Source organism: Gracilinanus agilis, chromosome 1 (genome assembly GCF_016433145.1).
Source record: "Gracilinanus agilis isolate LMUSP501 chromosome 1, AgileGrace, whole genome shotgun sequence".
In the NCBI taxonomy this organism is placed as follows: domain Eukaryota; kingdom Metazoa; phylum Chordata; class Mammalia; order Didelphimorphia; family Didelphidae; genus Gracilinanus; species Gracilinanus agilis.
Window position 1 is genome coordinate 26122487 of NC_058130.1, and position 19203 is coordinate 26141689.

The 19203-nt window shown below is 39.6% G+C and overlaps 1 protein-coding gene across 1 annotated transcript in view; it reads right to left on the reverse strand.

Moving 5' to 3' along the window:
• The window catches only part of CADPS (calcium dependent secretion activator), a 477787-nt gene that overhangs the window by 122703 nt on the left and 335881 nt on the right, over window positions 1-19203 (reverse strand). Inside the window, exon 19 of the mRNA XM_044675693.1 lies at window positions 4338-4444. Within this exon, the coding sequence (XP_044531628.1) occupies window positions 4338-4444 (107 nt within the window). The remainder of the gene's footprint in view (window positions 1-4337; window positions 4445-19203) is intronic.

A 19203-nucleotide genomic window follows, 5' to 3' on the forward strand; every position in this document is an offset into this window, starting at 1 on the left:
AAAGAGAAGAAGAGAGAGACACAGAGAGGCAAAGAAAGGGAGAGAAAGAGGTCAGGACAGAGGGGGAGAGAGAGATTGAGAGACAGAGAGAGGAGAGAGACAGAGAGACAGAGAGAGAGAGAGAGAGAGAGAGAGAGAGAGAGAGAGAGAGAGAGAGAGAGAGAGAGAGAGAGATGGAGGAAGGGAGGGAAGGAGAAAGAATGAAAGAGAGAAAGAAGTATTTTTTGTGCTTTCCAAAGGAATTAGGAAGTTGATAACCACAAATGACTCTGCTGGAGAAGGAGATCCAAAGAAACAACAATCACAGTTTCATCCTGGTGAATACAGAGGGCCCATGACTCATTCAGCAACAGTCTGGCTTTTCACTTTATAATGGAATACAAACTCTTTGATTTCAGTCTTTGTATGCCCAGTGCCTAGGACAGTGGCTGTGGCACAAAGTAGACTCTTAACAAAAGCTTGATTGACTTATTGCTGTTGAAAAGTTGGTTACTTTGCTGGTATAGGCAAATGCAGTTTCTGTAAATATTCTAACTCATTGTTGGTGAGGCTGAGAATACCTATGACAGAGAGCAACGTTTCTTCAAACCGTCTTCCAGGCTGTTAACATAACATTTCATCTTCCAACTGCTTACCTGTGTGCCTTTACAAATATTCTCCAAGTAAGGAGGTGTGGTTTATAGACACAATCCCTCCCAATGGAGTACTGTATACCTCACACACACATTCACATGTATATATGTACCCCTGTGTGCCTAAATACATATATACATATACATACGTATACATAGAGAGAGATAAATTGGGCAAAAAAAAAAGAAGCAACAATACAGGACAGGCTGTTTTTAATGACACTTCTCTCTGTTGGGGTTCTGGGAGCAGAATCCGATGAAGAGGCCATCAAGACGACAAATGGGACAAAAAGCTTGCGCTATCATGTGGAGATAAATATGCAGAGCTGGGGCCTCTCAGCTGCTCTGAATTTTCTCTGGGACATCAAGATTGCTTTATTTGGAATTTCAAGTGGATTGAAAGGTCCTTTGATGGGGAGACACTAAATCTAGGCTGCATTTTTCTTTGTCTGGTGCCACCCTATACTGTTGAAAGTTCTATGTTATGATTTACTAATTTTCTGGAGAATTCATTGCTCAATGAAGGAGCCAGTTTGCCAGAGAAAAATCATAGTGAGGTGGGTCCAAAGAAATCAGTCATCCCGTTAAACTTATTTGGCATCCTAGACCCATTATTAATGATCCTATGCAAATCTTACCTTTTCCATGACAACTTCTAACCCAGTTGGAAGTGATCTCTCCCTCACTCTGAAATCCTATAGCACTTGTCATTTGTAGGACCTCTTTGTGCTTACCTTCTCATGTTAGTTATTTTCTTTTTTGATGTGTGGCATTACTAGGATGCTAGGCTTGGGCTAAAGGATTCCTGGATTCAAATCCTGCCCTAAGCCCTTTATGTGATAAGTAGCACCATGGATAGAGGGGACCCGGAGCCTGGAAGACCTAGGTTCAAATCCAACCTCAGACACTAACTCTGTGATCCTGGGCAAATCAGTTAACCTCAGTCTGTTTCAATTTCCTCATCTGTAAAATGAGGATAATAATAAGACCTACCTCCAGGGGTTGTATCAAAATGAGACAATAATTATAAAATGTTTAGCACATAGGAAGCATTATATTAATGTTAGCTATTATTAGCAATAATAATAATAGCAATGAAATCTCCTTCAGATGAACAATAATAACATCCCCATAATAATAATATAAAATACTAGTATAACTTGGCCCTTGTGCTTTGGCAACTACCTAGGAGTTACCTACTAAATCAAAGAGAGAAAATATTTGCTTTTGTGGAGAGAACTTCCACACCAACAAACCATCCATTCTTTGTGTATTGCTCTAACTAGGTTATAAGCTCCTTGAGGACAAGAATTTGTGTCTTATACTTCTCTTATAGGTCCAGATGTGCATGGTGCTATGCAGACAGGCAGGGACTCAATGAATAAAAGTAAATGAAGTTAGGTAGGTTTGCAATTTGGCTGGGATGTTTCTACTTAAGTGTAAATACACTTAAATTATAATACCAAATGTATCTAAAGCACCTTTTATATAAGTTAACTCAGTTTCTGCATTTCCAAAGTACATCAAGGTGATCATCCTTAGTCCTAAGAACAAGTCTTGAAGTCCTGAAAACAAATCTATGAATTGACTTTTGTTCTACATCTTGGAATCATCTAGGACAATACTTTTTTTAATACATAAGAACAAAAGGCTTTGTGATAATCATTGTCAAGATAGTTTCAGATAATAGTGAGAAGCCTGAAAAAAATCTTTCCAAAATTCATGCTTTTCCCAGAAGGCTAGACTTTTCTCTGTTATCTCTTTGGATGCAACTTTGTGAAATATTATTGCATCTTTTTTCCCTACACTACAGATAGACTTTGAAAATAATTCACATAGAACTCAATGTGGCTCATGATTCCCCTCAATTCGGAAGCCATCACAATAAAATATTGAGAATATTGGCTATTCCACAAAGGTTGGCAAGTTGGGGAAAACTTCTGTTGTTTCCAACTGAGAAAGAACTGGGAAAACCTACACTCTTTTGAAGAATACATTTGCTGCCATTTGAACCAATAGCATAGCCAATATGGAAAGATCTTTAGCCAAAGTCAGGAAAAAAACAGTGGAAGCCATCATGGGCAGGCTATACCTGAGGGGCAAGGCAAGGGGGTAAAAGAGACCCAATCTTGTGAATTTTACTTCACTTTTCTAGTGTATTCTTCATTGCTGCTCAAAACTTGACATTGCTTTGAAGTCATCTTCTTGATCTTAAGGAAATGTAATGGTCTTCCACATGAATTTTTGGGGAAATATCCACTTGGCCACTCTCTCTATATATAAATACCGTATATATGATTCACATACAGACAATATTAGAAGAAGAAGATTAGTACCATTCTAGCTAGCTACTGGTTACTAAGTTCACTACTCATCTGGCATAATAAAGGTGCAGACCAACACAGGTAAATACGACAGGCTAAGTAAGGAAAGAGTCCAGGCAGGTAGGGTTGTGTTGGGATGTAACTGCAGTCCTTTTTTCAATATACTGATTGCTTCATGCACGGATCAGATCACCACCCCACATTTACGCTTCTGTGGAGGGAAACCAATTTCCAAAGCAGTTCATCTGAAGGTGCTGTTACATTCCTTTTAGGGGGAAGAGTTACAAAGCAAGGAGCACCCAGGTAAAATCCCATCGGAAAAACGCGGCGTTAAGAGGGCATGCACAGAGTATGACAGGAGGTGACTTGTTTCATTCAGTTTGAGTCACATACCTCTTTCCCCTGCCCGGATCATCCAAGAATGAATGAACAGTAGAAAAACAGGGAGGAAATTTAAATATGCAATCAGGCATTAGTTGGGACTGGCGCATTTATGGTATGTTAAATATTAGTTAATTTTACTGTCAATGTTTATTAGATGTTGGAATTATCTTTTTAGGTGACTGTGAAATTGCTTTTACTGAGCGCCTTTAATGCGACCCTTCTAAACATTAAAGAAAAAAAGAGTGAACGAATCATTCCAAAAAAGGATGTCAAAGAGAGCATCGTCAAATCTGAGTTTTAAAATGAGTAATTCTATAGCAGTTGGGACATAATGAATTGGCAAGAAGCTGGACCTATGGGGTTAGTTCTTCACAAGTTTGGGATTTTGTTAGAAGTGGCATTTTATGGCATTGCACATACCATTAAATTGGTCTTTTGGAGAGTCTGACAAAAGAAATAAGCTTTACCGATTGAGGTGTATATTGGAAAACCTACATGGTGAGCAACACAGAGTAAGAGCTATCTCGTCACAGCATTAGCAACCTGAGGTAAACTAGAAAACAAATAGAGAGTCTAGTGTACAGCAGCAGCAAAGCTTAGCAACAAATTAGAAAACACCGCCTACTATCCACACCGCAAAGGACCAACGCAAACACCGCCACCAACAACAAAAAGGACTAAAACGCACCCCAGGACCAACTAGGAATTGTGAGAACGGAATGAATTTGGGAATCGTTGCCCCTGGGCTAGACTTACCTTGTCCTATTCATGGCTAAAAACACCAGAAAATGGAGTCCAAATGGACAAGACATAGACCACTCTTGAAGATGAATTACCTCCTCAAACCTTCTGGGTCAAAGCCTTTTGGTCTCTTAACCAGGTTCTAGCAAGCCCAGCTGCGCAAAGAAATATGGTAACACCTCCAATCCATCACTTAACCACAGGGGGATTTATCTTTAGGAAAAACCAATGTCCACTGCATCGTGATGCTACTCACCTCTGCATGATGTTCTTCATTTTGCTGGAGGACTTCAATGACTAATTCCGCCAAGCGTATTGTGTCTTCTAGTTTTTTGGCAGGGGTGATTAAGCGGCCTACATTTTCTGTAGTACAAGAATTGGAGTTAAAATTCATCGCAAGTGTTGAGCCAGTGTTGCGGCCATTAGAACTAGTGGGTAAGAGATCCCAGAATAATTTAACAGCTTAAAAAAAACAAATTTCTCATGCAAATGTTAAATGCTACATCATTAGTAGTGAGCAAACCATGAAGCCACTTTAAGAAATTATTATAAGATTATGACAAAACAGTGCTCCAGCTCGGCATCTGCCCATTGAGTTTTCAGAAATATGTTATTTTGCCTGTTGCAAATTGCCGACAGTGACATTTTGTACCCACAAGAGCATTCTCTAAAGACAGCATCCATGGGTGACCTTGGTATGCCACCAAGCTTCTGCATATGCTAAGACTACCTAGAAATGCTGCCTACAGAATAGTCATGCCACATCTCCTCTATCAAGAGCTTCTGGATCTTCTGGCAAATATCACCTTCTTGCGTGATGTTTGTACTAAAGGTCTACGGAGCTTATTGGCCTATATTTAAAAAAAAAATTTAAGCCACAGTGAAGGATGTGGCTGTTTCAAACAGGGTAGAAAGGAGATTGGAAGCAATATTCATTCTTTTTGGACAGAAAGACTTCTGTGTGTAACTGTCCCATTGTTATCATCAGTGAATGCTCAATTCTAGGGTTTTAGAGAGAACACTGGATGTCTTTGCCCATCTTCCTCTCATTGGATTGGATTGGATTGGATTTCTCTTGTTGGATTGGGGCTCCTCTGAAGAGAGGCTAAGTCAGACTAGTTCAATGGGGGACTTGCAACAAGAATAAAGGGCATGTATGTGAGTTAATAGAGGTTGATCCCTTTAACCACACTTTCAGAAACTCTACCTAGAACTCATGGTTTTTTACATGGCCATAGATACAATGATCCTTGCTAGTAAGCAGGGAGGAGCAATCATCCCCCTAAGATGCTCACTTACTTATTTTAGCAGGAAAATATCTCTTTTAAGAAAACATTGGAGAAGCCATGTAACCAAGCATGGTCTCTGTTGGCTGATGTCAGAATTAGTGAGTATTTCACTAGCATAGATGAAAAGGGCTACAAACAATAAAAACAAAGTTGATAGGATTATGGATTTAGAGCTTGAAAGGATCCATCAAGTCTGACCCCTTCATTTTACAGATGAGGAAATGATAGGGATGAAGGAAGTTAAGTAAGCTGGCCAAGGTCACACAGCTAATAGGTCCTACTATGTTCTAGAAGAGATGACTGATTGCATAATTACATTTTTTCATTCCATGTCTTGTCAAATAAAGCTAGGTTAACCTAGAAAATTTAAATTCTAAGATTGTGTGAGTGTGTGTGTGTATGTGTGTGTGTGTGTGCATGCTGAGCCATCCTCATGAGAAGAGGTTTGAATTGGGTCCATCTGGATTCTCAATAGAATCCTAAAAAAAGCCTTCCATCATCTCCTCCTCCTCCTAGCCCTGTTAATATATTAAGTGGTTAAGGGAAAAGAGTTAATTAGCAGTTAGCTTAATTCCTTAGGAAATAGCAAACTAAAGGACCATTGTTTGTTTGTGTGTGTGTGTGTGTGTGTGTGTGTGTGTATGTGAGAGAGAGACAGAGAGAGAGAGACAGAGAGAGAGAGAGAGAGAGAGACAGAGAGAGAGAGAGAGAAGATAGGTGTATGTTGGTCTTAACTTTTCTGGAGAGAAAAATAGTTGTTCTGTGAACTTTTCATGGTTAGGGATTGTTTCATTTTTTATATTTTTGTTGCTAACATTCTTTAAGCACATAGTAGAAATTTTTTGAATGAACAAAAGTTTATTGTTGGCTCAGTGGATAGAGCTCTGAGCCCGGAGTCAGGAAGACCTGATTTCAAATCTGGCCTCAGGTACTTACCAGCTGTGTGACTCTGGGCAAGTCTCAAATCTATGCTTGCCTCAGTTTCCTCAATTATAAAATGGGCATAATAATAGTTACAATTTCCCATAGTTGTTGTGAGGAACAAATGAGGTAATATTAACAAAAAGAATAAATAAAAAGTGCTTAGCGCAGTGCCTGGCACATAGTAGGTACCATATAAATGATTATTCACTTTTCTTCCCTTCCTTTCCCTCTTGATTAATTGCATTTGTTGTTCTCTCTGTGATTCTGTGATCTTTAGCAAAGTGTTATTGATTTCATGGGCTTCTTTCTCTCTTGACTGTATTATATTACAGGAGACTATAAATACTCATTATTTTTCTTTGTGCTTGACCAAATATATATGGCATCATCCCATTTAAAATATAAATTCTTGGAGGACAGGGACTATTTTTGTTTTGCATAGTGCCTGCCTGATAGGAAGGTAGTAAGTGCTTAATTAAGGTTTCTTGATTGATTACTCCATGGATGGGTAGACAGAAGCATTTCTCTCCTGGGCCAAGACAGATATGCAATCTATCCTTCCAGCAGCAATTGAGAATACACTGATGAAACATCCATTCAGATTTCTTCGTCTTTTGTCTTTTCATCATTTGGCTTGGGGAAAGCAAGATCGCCCACAACGTAGCTCTTTGAAATCCTATGAAAAGAAGGTGAATTTGACCAAGTCTTCCAGATACCTGACTGGCTGGGAAGTGAACACGAGGGAAACCTGAATTATTACGTGCTCGTGATGGTGCCCAGTACAGAAACAAGCACTCTAGAGCCACACAGGGGGTAGTCGACGTTAAGTCTTGATGATGCTACAACTCAGCGTCTGTGTTACACCTGGATAGAGGGAAATGGAGCTGGCAGTGAGAGACCAGACTCCTGGTGGTGTGGGAGGACATGGTAGGACTGTAGAGGTTAATTCTAATTCATAAAGCTAAATATTGGGGGCTCGAGGCCACTTACCTGTGGTTTACTTCACAAATAAGCAATGACAATTTTACCTGCAGTCTTTAAGGCATTATAAAACATACTGTGTACATACATCTGGGTAATAAGTGCAGGATGAGGCATTTTCATATTGACAGGTTACTTAGCAAAGGGAATTTCTCTTTGTCAGTAGCTAACGTACATATTTCCAAAGGATTTGAAAATTCCCCATCCTCTGCATATTACCTATTACATACACACCTACACACACACACACACACACTCACACACACATACACACATACACATTGCCTCATAAACACATTATTCTGCACATTAATACATATCTGCTGGGGAACCCAACTTAGCACATCTTCAAAATCCTTCATTATCTTTTTTTTTTTTAAATCCCTTCCTTCATCTTAGAATCAATACTGTATATTGGTTCCAAGGTCAAAGAGCGGTAAAGGCTGGGCGATGGAGGTTAAGTGACTCGACCAGGGTCACTAGGAAGGGTCTGAGGTCAAATTTGAACCCAGGACTTCCCATATCTAACACTGAGCCACCTAGCTACCCTCCCCACCCCCCAATTATCTTTTAAACGGTGAGTATTTTGAACTTTGAGAAGCATTCACTACCTAGCAAGATTTGACTTACAAATTGCTGACTTTCACCCATACTTGCTTTGAAAGAATTTTTATATTTGGGGAAATTTAAGATGCTTTAAGCAGGTCCACTAAAATATATGTATTAATGCTCAGTAGTTTTTGATTGACTGCTATCTATCTTTCTATCTCGATAGATATGCACATATATGTATATATGCACCTAACCTTTTCACGGATACTTGCAAGTATACACATATATGTGTTTGTCCATTGTGTCATATATGTATAAATATATATGCATGTATATGTCTACATGTATATATATCTACAGCCAGTATGTTTAATAAAACCCTTCAGTTCTTAATTTTAATAGGCAGCCATCCAAGTAAATCACTTAATAATCCTCAGTCTGCAAAGCCAAATCTGCTAATTAATCCATGCAACCAAAATTTTATTTTTTTAAGTGTTTCATAAAGGATGAACACTCAGTTAATAGAAAATGGATTCGTGAAACTTCTTAGATAGAGCTCTGTCGTCTGCCATTTTTCTAGGTCATCCGTTGGCCAAAGGATAGATGCCGATAATAAGAATGCGTCTCTAAGATGCTGTCTTTAAAGAAGATGCAGGGGCAGAAGATCTTGCTAAGCAGCAGAGGCTAAGGAACACAACCGTATGTCTAGAACTATTTTTTTTGTTGTTGTTTGTCTGTTGCTTGGTTTTATGTGTTCAAAACTGTCTCTGCTATGCTGTAATATCTCTGTGGTCCTCATGTCATGGTAGCAGCTGGAGCACTGGAGGCTGAACAAATATAGTATACTTAGAATGACATTTCATACAACAGAATTTAAGCTCATACGTATAAAAATTGTCATGCAAAATGTTATGCAACAACAATGTTATTTTGTGCTGACATTGATATTTGAAAATGTTGCATATGTCAGACATTGCTAGACAAAAAAATGTGGACATTTGGAAAGAAGTGCTATCCTTGGAGTCTCTCAAAAGCCTATCAAGATCCAATTGAGAGCTGAACAGCCTCAGCTTTGGAATGACTACCTGCTATGTATTAAGACCAAAAGAAATTTTAAGAAAAAAACAAACAAACAAACATGGACAGGTAAGCCAACTAAACTAGAGAAACAGCAGAATGAAGGAAAGGGAAACCATTACTGTACTTGATGTTTGCCTAGGTATGCCCTTGAGCCTCTGAGTTAACTTGTTAATCTGTCTTTGCAAGGATGGAGGAGGACCTCCTGGTGGCCGGTGAGCTGTTCAGGTAGATGAGGGGAGACAGTGAAAGTAAAGAGACAAAATGACTTTAACAAATGGTGACAAATAAGATGACCAACTTGGAACGAAACAACGGAACGGAAGCATAAATGGTGATACAAAATGGAGAGCTGCTCTTGTCCCAGGATAGGTCAACATTCCCCTGGTGGGACGTCATTGGACAGGCAACAACACTGCTCGACAGCTTCTACAACCCTGGCCCTACCTCATCGCACAGAAGATAACAATTTCCTCTCTTTATTGGAGCCAACTGTCAGTGAAGGATGTGATCGTCATTAACGGGTCGAAAATTCACTTGGAGAATAATAACACCAGCGTTACAGAAATTGCTTTTCCCATTCTGATAACAGGAAATATTTCTTAGGTACTCAAAGGTCAGAAGCCCTGGTTTCTAGACCCAGCTCCCACCACCTGCTGGCTTTGTGATTGTGGACAAGTCAATGAATCTCTTTTGGAGCCTCAGTTTTCCCATCTGTAAGATGAGAAGGATGATGTTTGCCCTGCCTGAGGGGGAGGGGGTTGTTGTGAAGTTCGAAGGAGATAACATTCAGGAAAGCATTTAAAAATCTAGAACATATTGTAAATTATCAGCTGTAATTATTAATTTCCTTGTCCTCTTTGAAGCAGGGGAATGCGAGACTAATTGCTTTGTAAAGATTTTTTATTTTTAAAAGAGGAAATGTCTACATTAGTTCAAGGTAGCTGGAAAAATATTCTTGCTCCCTTTGTGGAATTTAAGCATGTAAAAATCTGTCACTTGAAAAAAAATGTGTGGATTCTGATTGTTTTCAGCTCATTTAATTATTTTCAATTTGGAATTCTCGTGGCTTTTATATTGTGGGTTGAATCATATATAAAAACTTGCCAGCTCTATCAAATATGTTACTTGCTATTCCAAATGTTAGAATACTGCAATTCGAACTTGACCCATCTGTCATATAGTTTACAATATCAGCCCAGCAGAAAATTCTATAACAATAGCCTTCTCGTCAATATAAATACCAATATCCAGCGACATCAGATTTGAGAATTCTCCCCTTTAATGAGAGTCTCTGAAGCCTTAGGGAAGGTAGTCTCTGCTAATATTTCTGGTTTTTAGCAATCTGTATGGTGAGGGGGCCACTTTGTTGCCAAAAAGATTTCTTGGTTTGCTTGAATTTTCAATGGGGAGGAGGGAAAAAAAAAACAGATTTGGCTTCAGGTTATAGGAAATAGATTTTGGGTGTTTTGAATTCTAGGGGTGTTAATAAAGGGATCGGGATAGCGGGATGAGCACAATATTCTGCTAAGCCATCTGTTTCAAAGCAAAAGTTTAAGGGATCCTTTTCAGTGCTGGACTCCTTGAATGTGGCAGTGTTGGATGTAGAGTTAAAAAAAATTGAAATGCTTCTGGCTTTGCTACACTTTGGAATGTATCACAGGCAGGCCCCACTTTAGGCAATGGACGTGTTATCTGAAAAGTTGAGTACAAAGTTATGTTTAAAAAAAAAAAGATTTACTTATATGTTAAATGCACTAGAGGGAATTGCAATTTAATGGAAGTCCACTATTAATCCTGTTGTAAAGTAAATAATGACCCCATAACATGTTTGTTTGTTTTTTAGGGGGGGGCAGAGCTCATTGTTTTGCTTTATTTCTTCTCTCAAAGTTCTTCCAGACATCTCGACTCACTTGTCCCCAGTCATGTTGTACTCAAGATGTACCATCTGCATTCCACATCTCAAGATGGCTTCTGGTCTAGCCTCACAGTGTCAATGGCTCCTCTTTACTCTCAGTGATGAGTGACTCACAAAATAACAAAACAAACTTCTCATCTACCCTGTTACCCAAGAAACAATGGATATTACTTGAAGGGCTTGAATTGTTAGGGAGAGCTTTGGAAAGGGACTTCCTTCTCTTCACGACCTGCCCTCTATTCCAATGGGAACGTTTGCCACCATGAGAAAGAGAAAAAAAAAAACCCACTCAAAAATTCCACTCAGTCCATCATACCTGGAAGTTTCCCCACTGAATTTACCCAATTACCATAGCTTGTGTTTACACAATGAAATCACTTTGGCTCCAGAAAAGGGAGTGAAATGTGACCGATACAAACAAAGAGAGGGTTTTTTTTTGGAATGCTCACATCAGCCAAAAAAGAGAGAAGGACCAGACATTCCAATTAGCTCTTAGATAACCTGGCCAGCTATGGTTCTGCTGCCAGCCACAGAAATAGCCATGAATGGATGGAGCTGACAAGTTGCATCAAGACCCAGCTTCCCAATATGTTCCTGAGGACACCAGTGTGTGGGCCTTGTGACTATTTAAAAACACTAGCTCCTACAACTTTATTTACAGTGTTCTGGGGTGGGATAAAAGCAGAGAGAGAAGCCTGACACCAAAGAGACAGCTGAGAAATGCCTTCGAGAACATTGACTTTCCTTAGGGCTGTATGTACATGGGCAAACGAATCCGAGATTATCAAGAGCTTTCAAAGGCCAGCCAGTCTCCATGGAGGAATGAACAATGGTCCCAGTAATTCAATCAAGGGAAAGGTTGGATTCCCCGCCCCCTCCCCCCATCTCCTTTCTCTTGAGCCTAGAAGAATATAGCACAAGAATATGCTGTTTTGTACATGATATTTACTCAATAAATGATACTTAATAAATGACCAAATTATCCACAATTCTCTCCACTGTTTACTTTACCTGTAGACATAATGTATTTCATTTTGATAACAAAGATTTTATTGAAGATTCCCCCATCATTGCCACCTTCCAATAACCTACCTCCATTCCTAAAATTAGAATCCTTCTTTGTGACAAAGAAGCTTAATTAAGCAAGCCAAGCCAACATGCTGGCACATCCGACAGTGTAGATGCCAAATAATTTTATGGTGCTTTCATAAAAATACTCTAGTCCTTCAGGAGAATGGTCACCAAACAAATTATTGTCCATATCGCTCACCTTAAAAACTTTGCGTATATAAAAAGACCAGAAGTAGAGGCATATGTATGCATTTTCAAAATCTCAAGCTCTGAAGTGCTGGGCCAGTTCCATGGGAGACTGTTCTACTTGGACTCTGACCTTAGACTTCTGTTCCAACAGACCTTATCCAGCTATTCTCAGAGAACAGAGTGCTTCTTCTGATCGGACATGCTACTGATTGTTTCATAAAATGGGAAGGTGGAGATATCTTTTCAAATAGGAGCAAAGTCAGTTACAGGACAAAAGCCAACTTCATCCTCTCTGAATTCTAACAATTTACTGATGAATTCCTTTTCCTCTGTCAGCTTCTACATGACACCAATACATGGGGAAGAAAGGTGAAAACTTCAGCCTATTACAGGACACGTATTCCAAGTCCATTTTGTGAGAAAGAGCACCCAAGTTTCAAAGTAAGACTGCTCATGTCTTTCTGAATATGAGGCTCCACATTTCTAATACTCTATGTATTTATACATCTCTCTATGTATCTGTCTATTTTATCTGTCTGTCTGTCTGCCTACCTATCTCTCCATCCATCCTTTATTCAACTCTCTCTCTCCCTCCCTCCCTCCCTCCCTCTTTCCTTAATTCTCTCCCTCCCTCATGATAGCAGTTGTACTTTGGATTGAGCAAACTGTTGCTAAAAACAAGCTATCATGGATTCTGCAACATTTTTTCCTTTCCGTCACTCTCCTTTATCCATTACTCACCAATGTATCTCCAATCAGTCCTTATCTTTTCACTCACATGTATCTGCCCAAATTTAGGTCATCTCCTCTTCCCTAGATAATATTGCAACATTCTCTTACTTAGTTTTCTTCCTGCCACTCTTTCCTCTCTCCCAATCTATCCTCCAAACAATTGTCAAATTGCTATTCCTAAAACACAGATCTGACCACATCAGTTCCCTACTGAAACAAAATATCCATGCTTCCCCATTGCTTTTAGGAGAAAATACAAAAACCACCATCTGGCATTTTAGACTCTAATATCTAGGTACCATTTCTTTAAAAAGTTTTTTTACCATCATTATCCCTTTCTAATGACTTCTCATATCTATCCCCCAAGGTAAAATATAATAACAATTCTTCATAGGCACAAAGCTTGAAGCAATAGCTAACACACTGATGGTAGAAGCAGGATCTCAAAGGATCTTAAAGGCTATAGCATTGAAGGGCTAAATCAAATAAGACAAATTATATATATATATATATATATATATATATATATATATATATATCTCCAAAGTCTTATATTTGAATATAATCTTCAAAAGTATGAGAGAGGGAGTCAAAATTAGATAGTAGTTCTGGAAAAAGACCTTGGGACTTTGCTGGACTGTAATTTCAGTATGACTCAATAGTGTGATATGACAACCAAAAACGTTAATGAAACCATGGGTTGCAGGAGATGAAGTATAGCTTCTTGGAATTGAGAGGCAATAGTTCTACTATACATTACTCTTGTGCACCCTACTGACCAGTTCTAGATGCCATGCTTTAAGAAGGAAGAAAGATAAGCCCAAGAGTGTTCAGAAATGGCCAGTCAGGGTGGTAATGGACCTTGAGCTCATGGAATTGGAGGATTAGCTGAGGGAACTGGATGTGCTTAGATTGGAGAAGAGAAGACTAGGTGTGGGGACCTTAAAATATTTAAAGGCAGCTATCATGTCCAAGAGGAAGTAAGACTTGGTCTATTTGACCCTAGAAGACAGAAGCAGGAGCAGTAACTGGAAGTCGTAAAAAGGTAAATTTAGTCTGGGTATCCAAGAAAAACTCTCTAATAATGATAGGTGTCCCATAGCAGAATGGGTAGCATCAAGGGGTGGTGAGTCCCTTTTCTTCCCTTGAGCCCCCACCCGCCCTTGGAGGTATTCAAGCAGAAGCTGGACAATTCTTTCTATGTGTTATTGGGGATTCCTTTCAAGCACAGGTTGGACTAGATTGTCACCGAGGTCCCTTCCAACTCTCAAATTCTGTGAAAAATAAGAGTCTTTCCTTGTAACAAAGAAGTTCAATAGAATGAAATAAATGGACACAATGGTCAATCTGGCAGTGTATGCTTCATTCTGTACCTAATTCCACCACCCCTCCAATGACAATCCTTTAAATTTACAATTGATCACTGCACTGGTATGTTTGGAAGTTAGTTTCCTGTGTCACTTATGATTCTAGTTTGGTTTTATGTTGCCCTCCTTTTCCCACTCTCTATCCTAGTCAAAATAGTCTTCTATTTTTTAATAAAAATAAAGATGGGAGGTCCTGGGTTCAAATCTGGCTTCAGACACTTCCTAGCTGTGTGACCCTGGGCAAGTCACTTAACCCCTATTGCCTAGCCCTTACCACTCATCTGCCTTAGAACCAATACACAGTAGGGATTATAAAATGGAATGTAAGGTTGTTTTTTTGTTTTTTTTTGTTTTTTTGGGTTTTTTTTGGCAATGGGGGTTAAGTGACTTGCCCAGGGTCACACAGCTGGGAAGTGTCTGAGGTTGGATTTGTACCTAGGACCTCCCAGTCTCTAGGCCTGACTCTCAATCCACTGAGCTACCCAGCTGCCCCTATAAGGGTTTTATTTTTAAAAAGCAAAATAGTCTTCTAGTTGCTCCCTACACACAACATTCCACCCCCTGCCTCCATGCTGGAGCATAGTTAGACTCTTATGTTTGGAATGCCTTCCTTCCTCATCTATGCCTCTTGAAATCCCTGTGTTTTTTCTTTTTGTTTGTTTGTTTTAAGCACAGCTCAGGTGCTATCTCCTCTATCTTTTCTGATCCTCATACAAACCTCTCCCTGCTACCCTTCCCTCCTTTCCTCCTTTCTACACCTCCCAACCTCTGCTCTTTTTTGTTTGGAAAAAAAAAGGGCTTTGGGTCAGCTCTGTGATTATATGGGTAAGAGACTCTATGCTGACCACCACCTCGGCTGCAATTGTTATAGGCTGCAATTAATCAACATTTCCTCAGCATCAGTTATGTGCTAAGCCCTGGGCTAGACTCTGGGGAGACAGATACAAAGAATAAAGTAAGTCTTAATCTTGAGAAGTTTATATTCTAATCTTTTATCGTTGGAGTGTTGCCTGGACAACTGAGAGATCAGTCACATGTATGTGTGTATGTAGGTCTGCATGTATGCATGTATGAGAAGCAGGACTGGACTCCAGGGCTTTATGACTCCAGGGATAGTTCTTTACCCACTGTGTACACTGACCCATAAAATACTTTAAATAGCCTTGTGTCTGGGCAGCTAGATGGCTCAGTGGATAGAGTGCTGAGCCTGGAGTCAGAAACTCAGCTTCCTAAACTCAACTGTGGCCTTAGAACCTTACCTGCTATGTAACCCTGGGCTAGTCACCTAACCCTGTTTGCCTCAGTTTCCTCATCTGTCAAATGATCTGGAGAAGGAAACGGTAAACCATTCCAGCGTCTGCTAGGAAATGTGGTCCATGCATGCTGACCCAAGTGGGGTCATGGGAAGTCAGACAAGATTGAAAAATGACTTCATATTTGTTTTTAATCCTACTTATTGGTGCATGTGTTGTATTTTCCATCTCTTGGGGACAGGGATTGGTTCCCTTTTTGGCTATATCTACAGTGGCTAGGAGAGTATCTTGCATGTTGGAAGTGCATAATAAATTTCATTAAGCTGAATTGAACTTTTAAACTAATTTGATTCTTCTTAATCACAACAGTTTCTAGAAAATATTGGAAAATACACATGAGACATTATTTAGTTATTCTACTCTTCAGGCCTAGAGACGGGAGGTCCTAGGTTAAAATCTGGCCTCAGACACTTCCCAGCTGTGTGACCCTGGGCAAGTCACTTGACCCCCATTGCCCACCCTTACCACTCTTCCACAAGGAGCCAATACACAGAAGTTAAGGGTTTAAAAATAAAATAAAATAAAAAATTAGTTAATCTACTGAGAGAGTGTTATTTGCTCTACACTTTGATATTTATATGGGGCCAGAGATCACGTGGAATAACTGCAAGAGTCTGTGACTCAGAGACTGGGTTTAACCTAGAGCCTGATCACTGACTAGTGGGGTAGGCTTCTCAGAGCCCCAGTTTCTTCCTCCATAAAATGGGACTAAATGATCCAGGGCTGTTCGGGGCAGAAAAAGACTTTCAAATAGGCACTGTGTATAACAAAGCCATGTTCGTTATTTGAAATAACAAAATCTATTGGTTGTGAGGGCACTAGAGGTCTTTGGGTAAGTCAGAAGTGGTAAAATGAAGGTGAGATGGGGAATGAACATTGATTAAGTGTCTGCTGTGCTAGGCAATCCCTGTACTTCACGTCTGCCAGAAAGTAAATTCCTTGAGGGCAGGGACTGTTTTCGTATTTGTCTTTGTACATCCAATGTCCAGGATAATGCCTGGCATGTAGCAGGTGCTCCATAAAGGCAGGATGGTTTGAAATGACCTTCATCTAATCCAAAAATTAGATTGAATTGAAAATACAAGAGTCCAGACTTAGAGACTCTGACATGGAAGCTGTTTTATTCCTGCTGGATGCAGTTGGGTCCTGATGATTCATGGAGAGTTTGAAGTTCAGAGATTTTGGTAGCCATTATCAATAGAGGAAGAATCCATGATTTTACCAGGGTGGGGAAATCTGAGTAGAAGCTTCATTCATTGGCATAGATTGTCGTCTACCCGAGTCTTAGGAAATAAGTTCAAGGGAGATGCCTGAAGCTCACAGAAGTTGCGTTTTGCCCTGTTTCACACAACCGGTATGTGAAGGAAGAGGGATTTGAACCCAAGTCCTCTGGCATCAAATTTAGTGCACTATCCTCAGTGCCTTTCTAGATGAATTCATTGCATAATGATTTACCCTTTTCCACAAATTGCTTCAATGCTCATTTATCCTATATCACAGTTACTTATACAACGCATTGCTTTGGAGGTGTTCCATAGGCATTTCCCATCTCCAGGTCTTGTCTTCCCAATCAACTGTAAACTCTCCAGGGGTAGGACTGAGGCTTCTTGCTGCCTTCTGTGCATAATGATCCTTCTCTCACCTCCATGCCTTTGCCTAGACTGTTTCTATATAAGGAATGCTTCCTTTTGTCACACCCCCCCCCCCTACCTGGGGGATTCCTATCAGATTTAAGGCCAGGGGGAGAATTTGTGAATAAACAAGAGATAGGGAACATTGTGAGATGTAAAACTGATAACTTTGATTACATTCAATCAAAAAAGATTTTGTACAAATAAAATGAGTATAGCCAATATTAGAGAAAAACAGAAAATCGGGGGAAAAAATCTTATAGACAATTTCTCAGAAATGTCTTTCCAAGACCAGCTCCTACAGGAAGTTCTTTCCTGACTTCCCTCTTTCCCCCTGGTTTTTAGTGTGAATTGAAATTTGGGAAATGCCATTTAAAAGTATATATATATTTTCTATGGACACGTGGGAACTATCAAACTACATTTCCCGTGGTCCAACGGGTTTCCGTTTCCGGTTCTTTGGGCGTGGGGACGCCTGTGTCACCACACAGAAGAACAATTTAAATAGGGAGAAGTGACTTTGAACTTCCTCAAAAGAAAAGATAAAATGCCTGAGGCAGATTTAAATTCTTACAAGTGGTGGTCTAATGACTTTATCCCTATCAGCATGGCTTTAATTAAAATACTAATTTATATTATTATATCAGTCTTTTTTATTTTTAATTGTAACAATAGTTCTCTCTCTCTTGAAATTACTATGTTCAATTACTCTGGTCAAAAGAGATAATATTTATAAGGTACTTAGCACAGTGCCAGGCACATCCTAGTTGCTTAATAAATGTTGCTTCCTTCCCTCAATTTATATACTGTGATAATTTTGTATTTCCCTTTGTAAGTATCGTTTCCCCCAAATAGAAAGTAAACTGCTTGAGACCAGAGACTTTCTCATTTGTGTCTTTTTATCCCCAATGTCGAGCACAGTGCTTACTTAGCAAATTAGAGATTCTTAAAAATTCTCATTAACTCAGACAACATTTTTTATCTTTGTTTCTTACTATTGAGATCATTGTGAATTTTTTTAAAATTTTAAACCCTTAACTTCTGTGTATTGGCTCCAAGGCAGAAGAGTGGTAAGGGTGGGCAATGGGGGTCAAGTGACTTGCCCAGGGTCACACAGCTGGGAAGTGTCTGAGGCCAGATTTGAACCTAGGACCTCCCGTCTCTAGGCCTGACTCTCAATCTACTGAGCCACCCAGCTGTCCCTATTGTGATTTCATATATGTGACTGAAAGTGCTAAATGGGCAGCCTTTCTGTGAGTCACATCACTAGAAGTATTTTCTCACCTCTGGTCTATTCTCAAGGTTTTATGAGTTTAAAGATATGGTTACCACTTGCTCCTTCCTTAGGATTATAGGTTTAGATCTGTTGGGGACATTAGAAGTCAGTTAGTCCAACCCCCTCATTTTACAGATGAGAAGACTGACCAGAGGAAGTGACTTTTCCAGGGTTTTCCAGTTATGGAGTGGCAGCATTGGGATTTGAACTCAGGTCTTTTGACTCCAAATTCACACTTTTGCCTGCTGTTCCCCGAAGCTAATGGGCTATTTCAAATAGAAAGATTAATAATGGGCTAAGCATCCCTGGAATACATGTTTACTTTTTAAAGAGACCCAATCTGATAGCACTTGATGCTATCTTTGTGACCTTGGGAAAGTCCCACCACTTCTCTGGTTGTGAATTTGCTCATTTGGATAAGGAGGAGGTTGAATCCGTTGACCTCTGAAGTTCCTTGTAGACAAGGTTATGCTGGTGCCAGCTCAAATCAGATTGGTACATTTTTAGTATAAGCATTTACCCATCAGAAATCAATACTTGCTATAAATCTGCCCTAGTTTATCATTTTTTTAATTTTCATTTTGTAGATTTAAGAAAATACTGATAATGCAGATTAAATTTTAATATTTTATGCATAAATAAATTACATCCTTGGGGGCAGCTGGGTAGCTCAGTGGAGTGAGAGTCAGGCCTAGAGACAGGAGGTCCTAGGTTCAAACCCGGCCTCAGCCACTTCCCAGCTGTGTGACCCTGGGCAAGTCACTTGACCCCCATTGCCCACCCTTACCTCTCTTCCACCTAT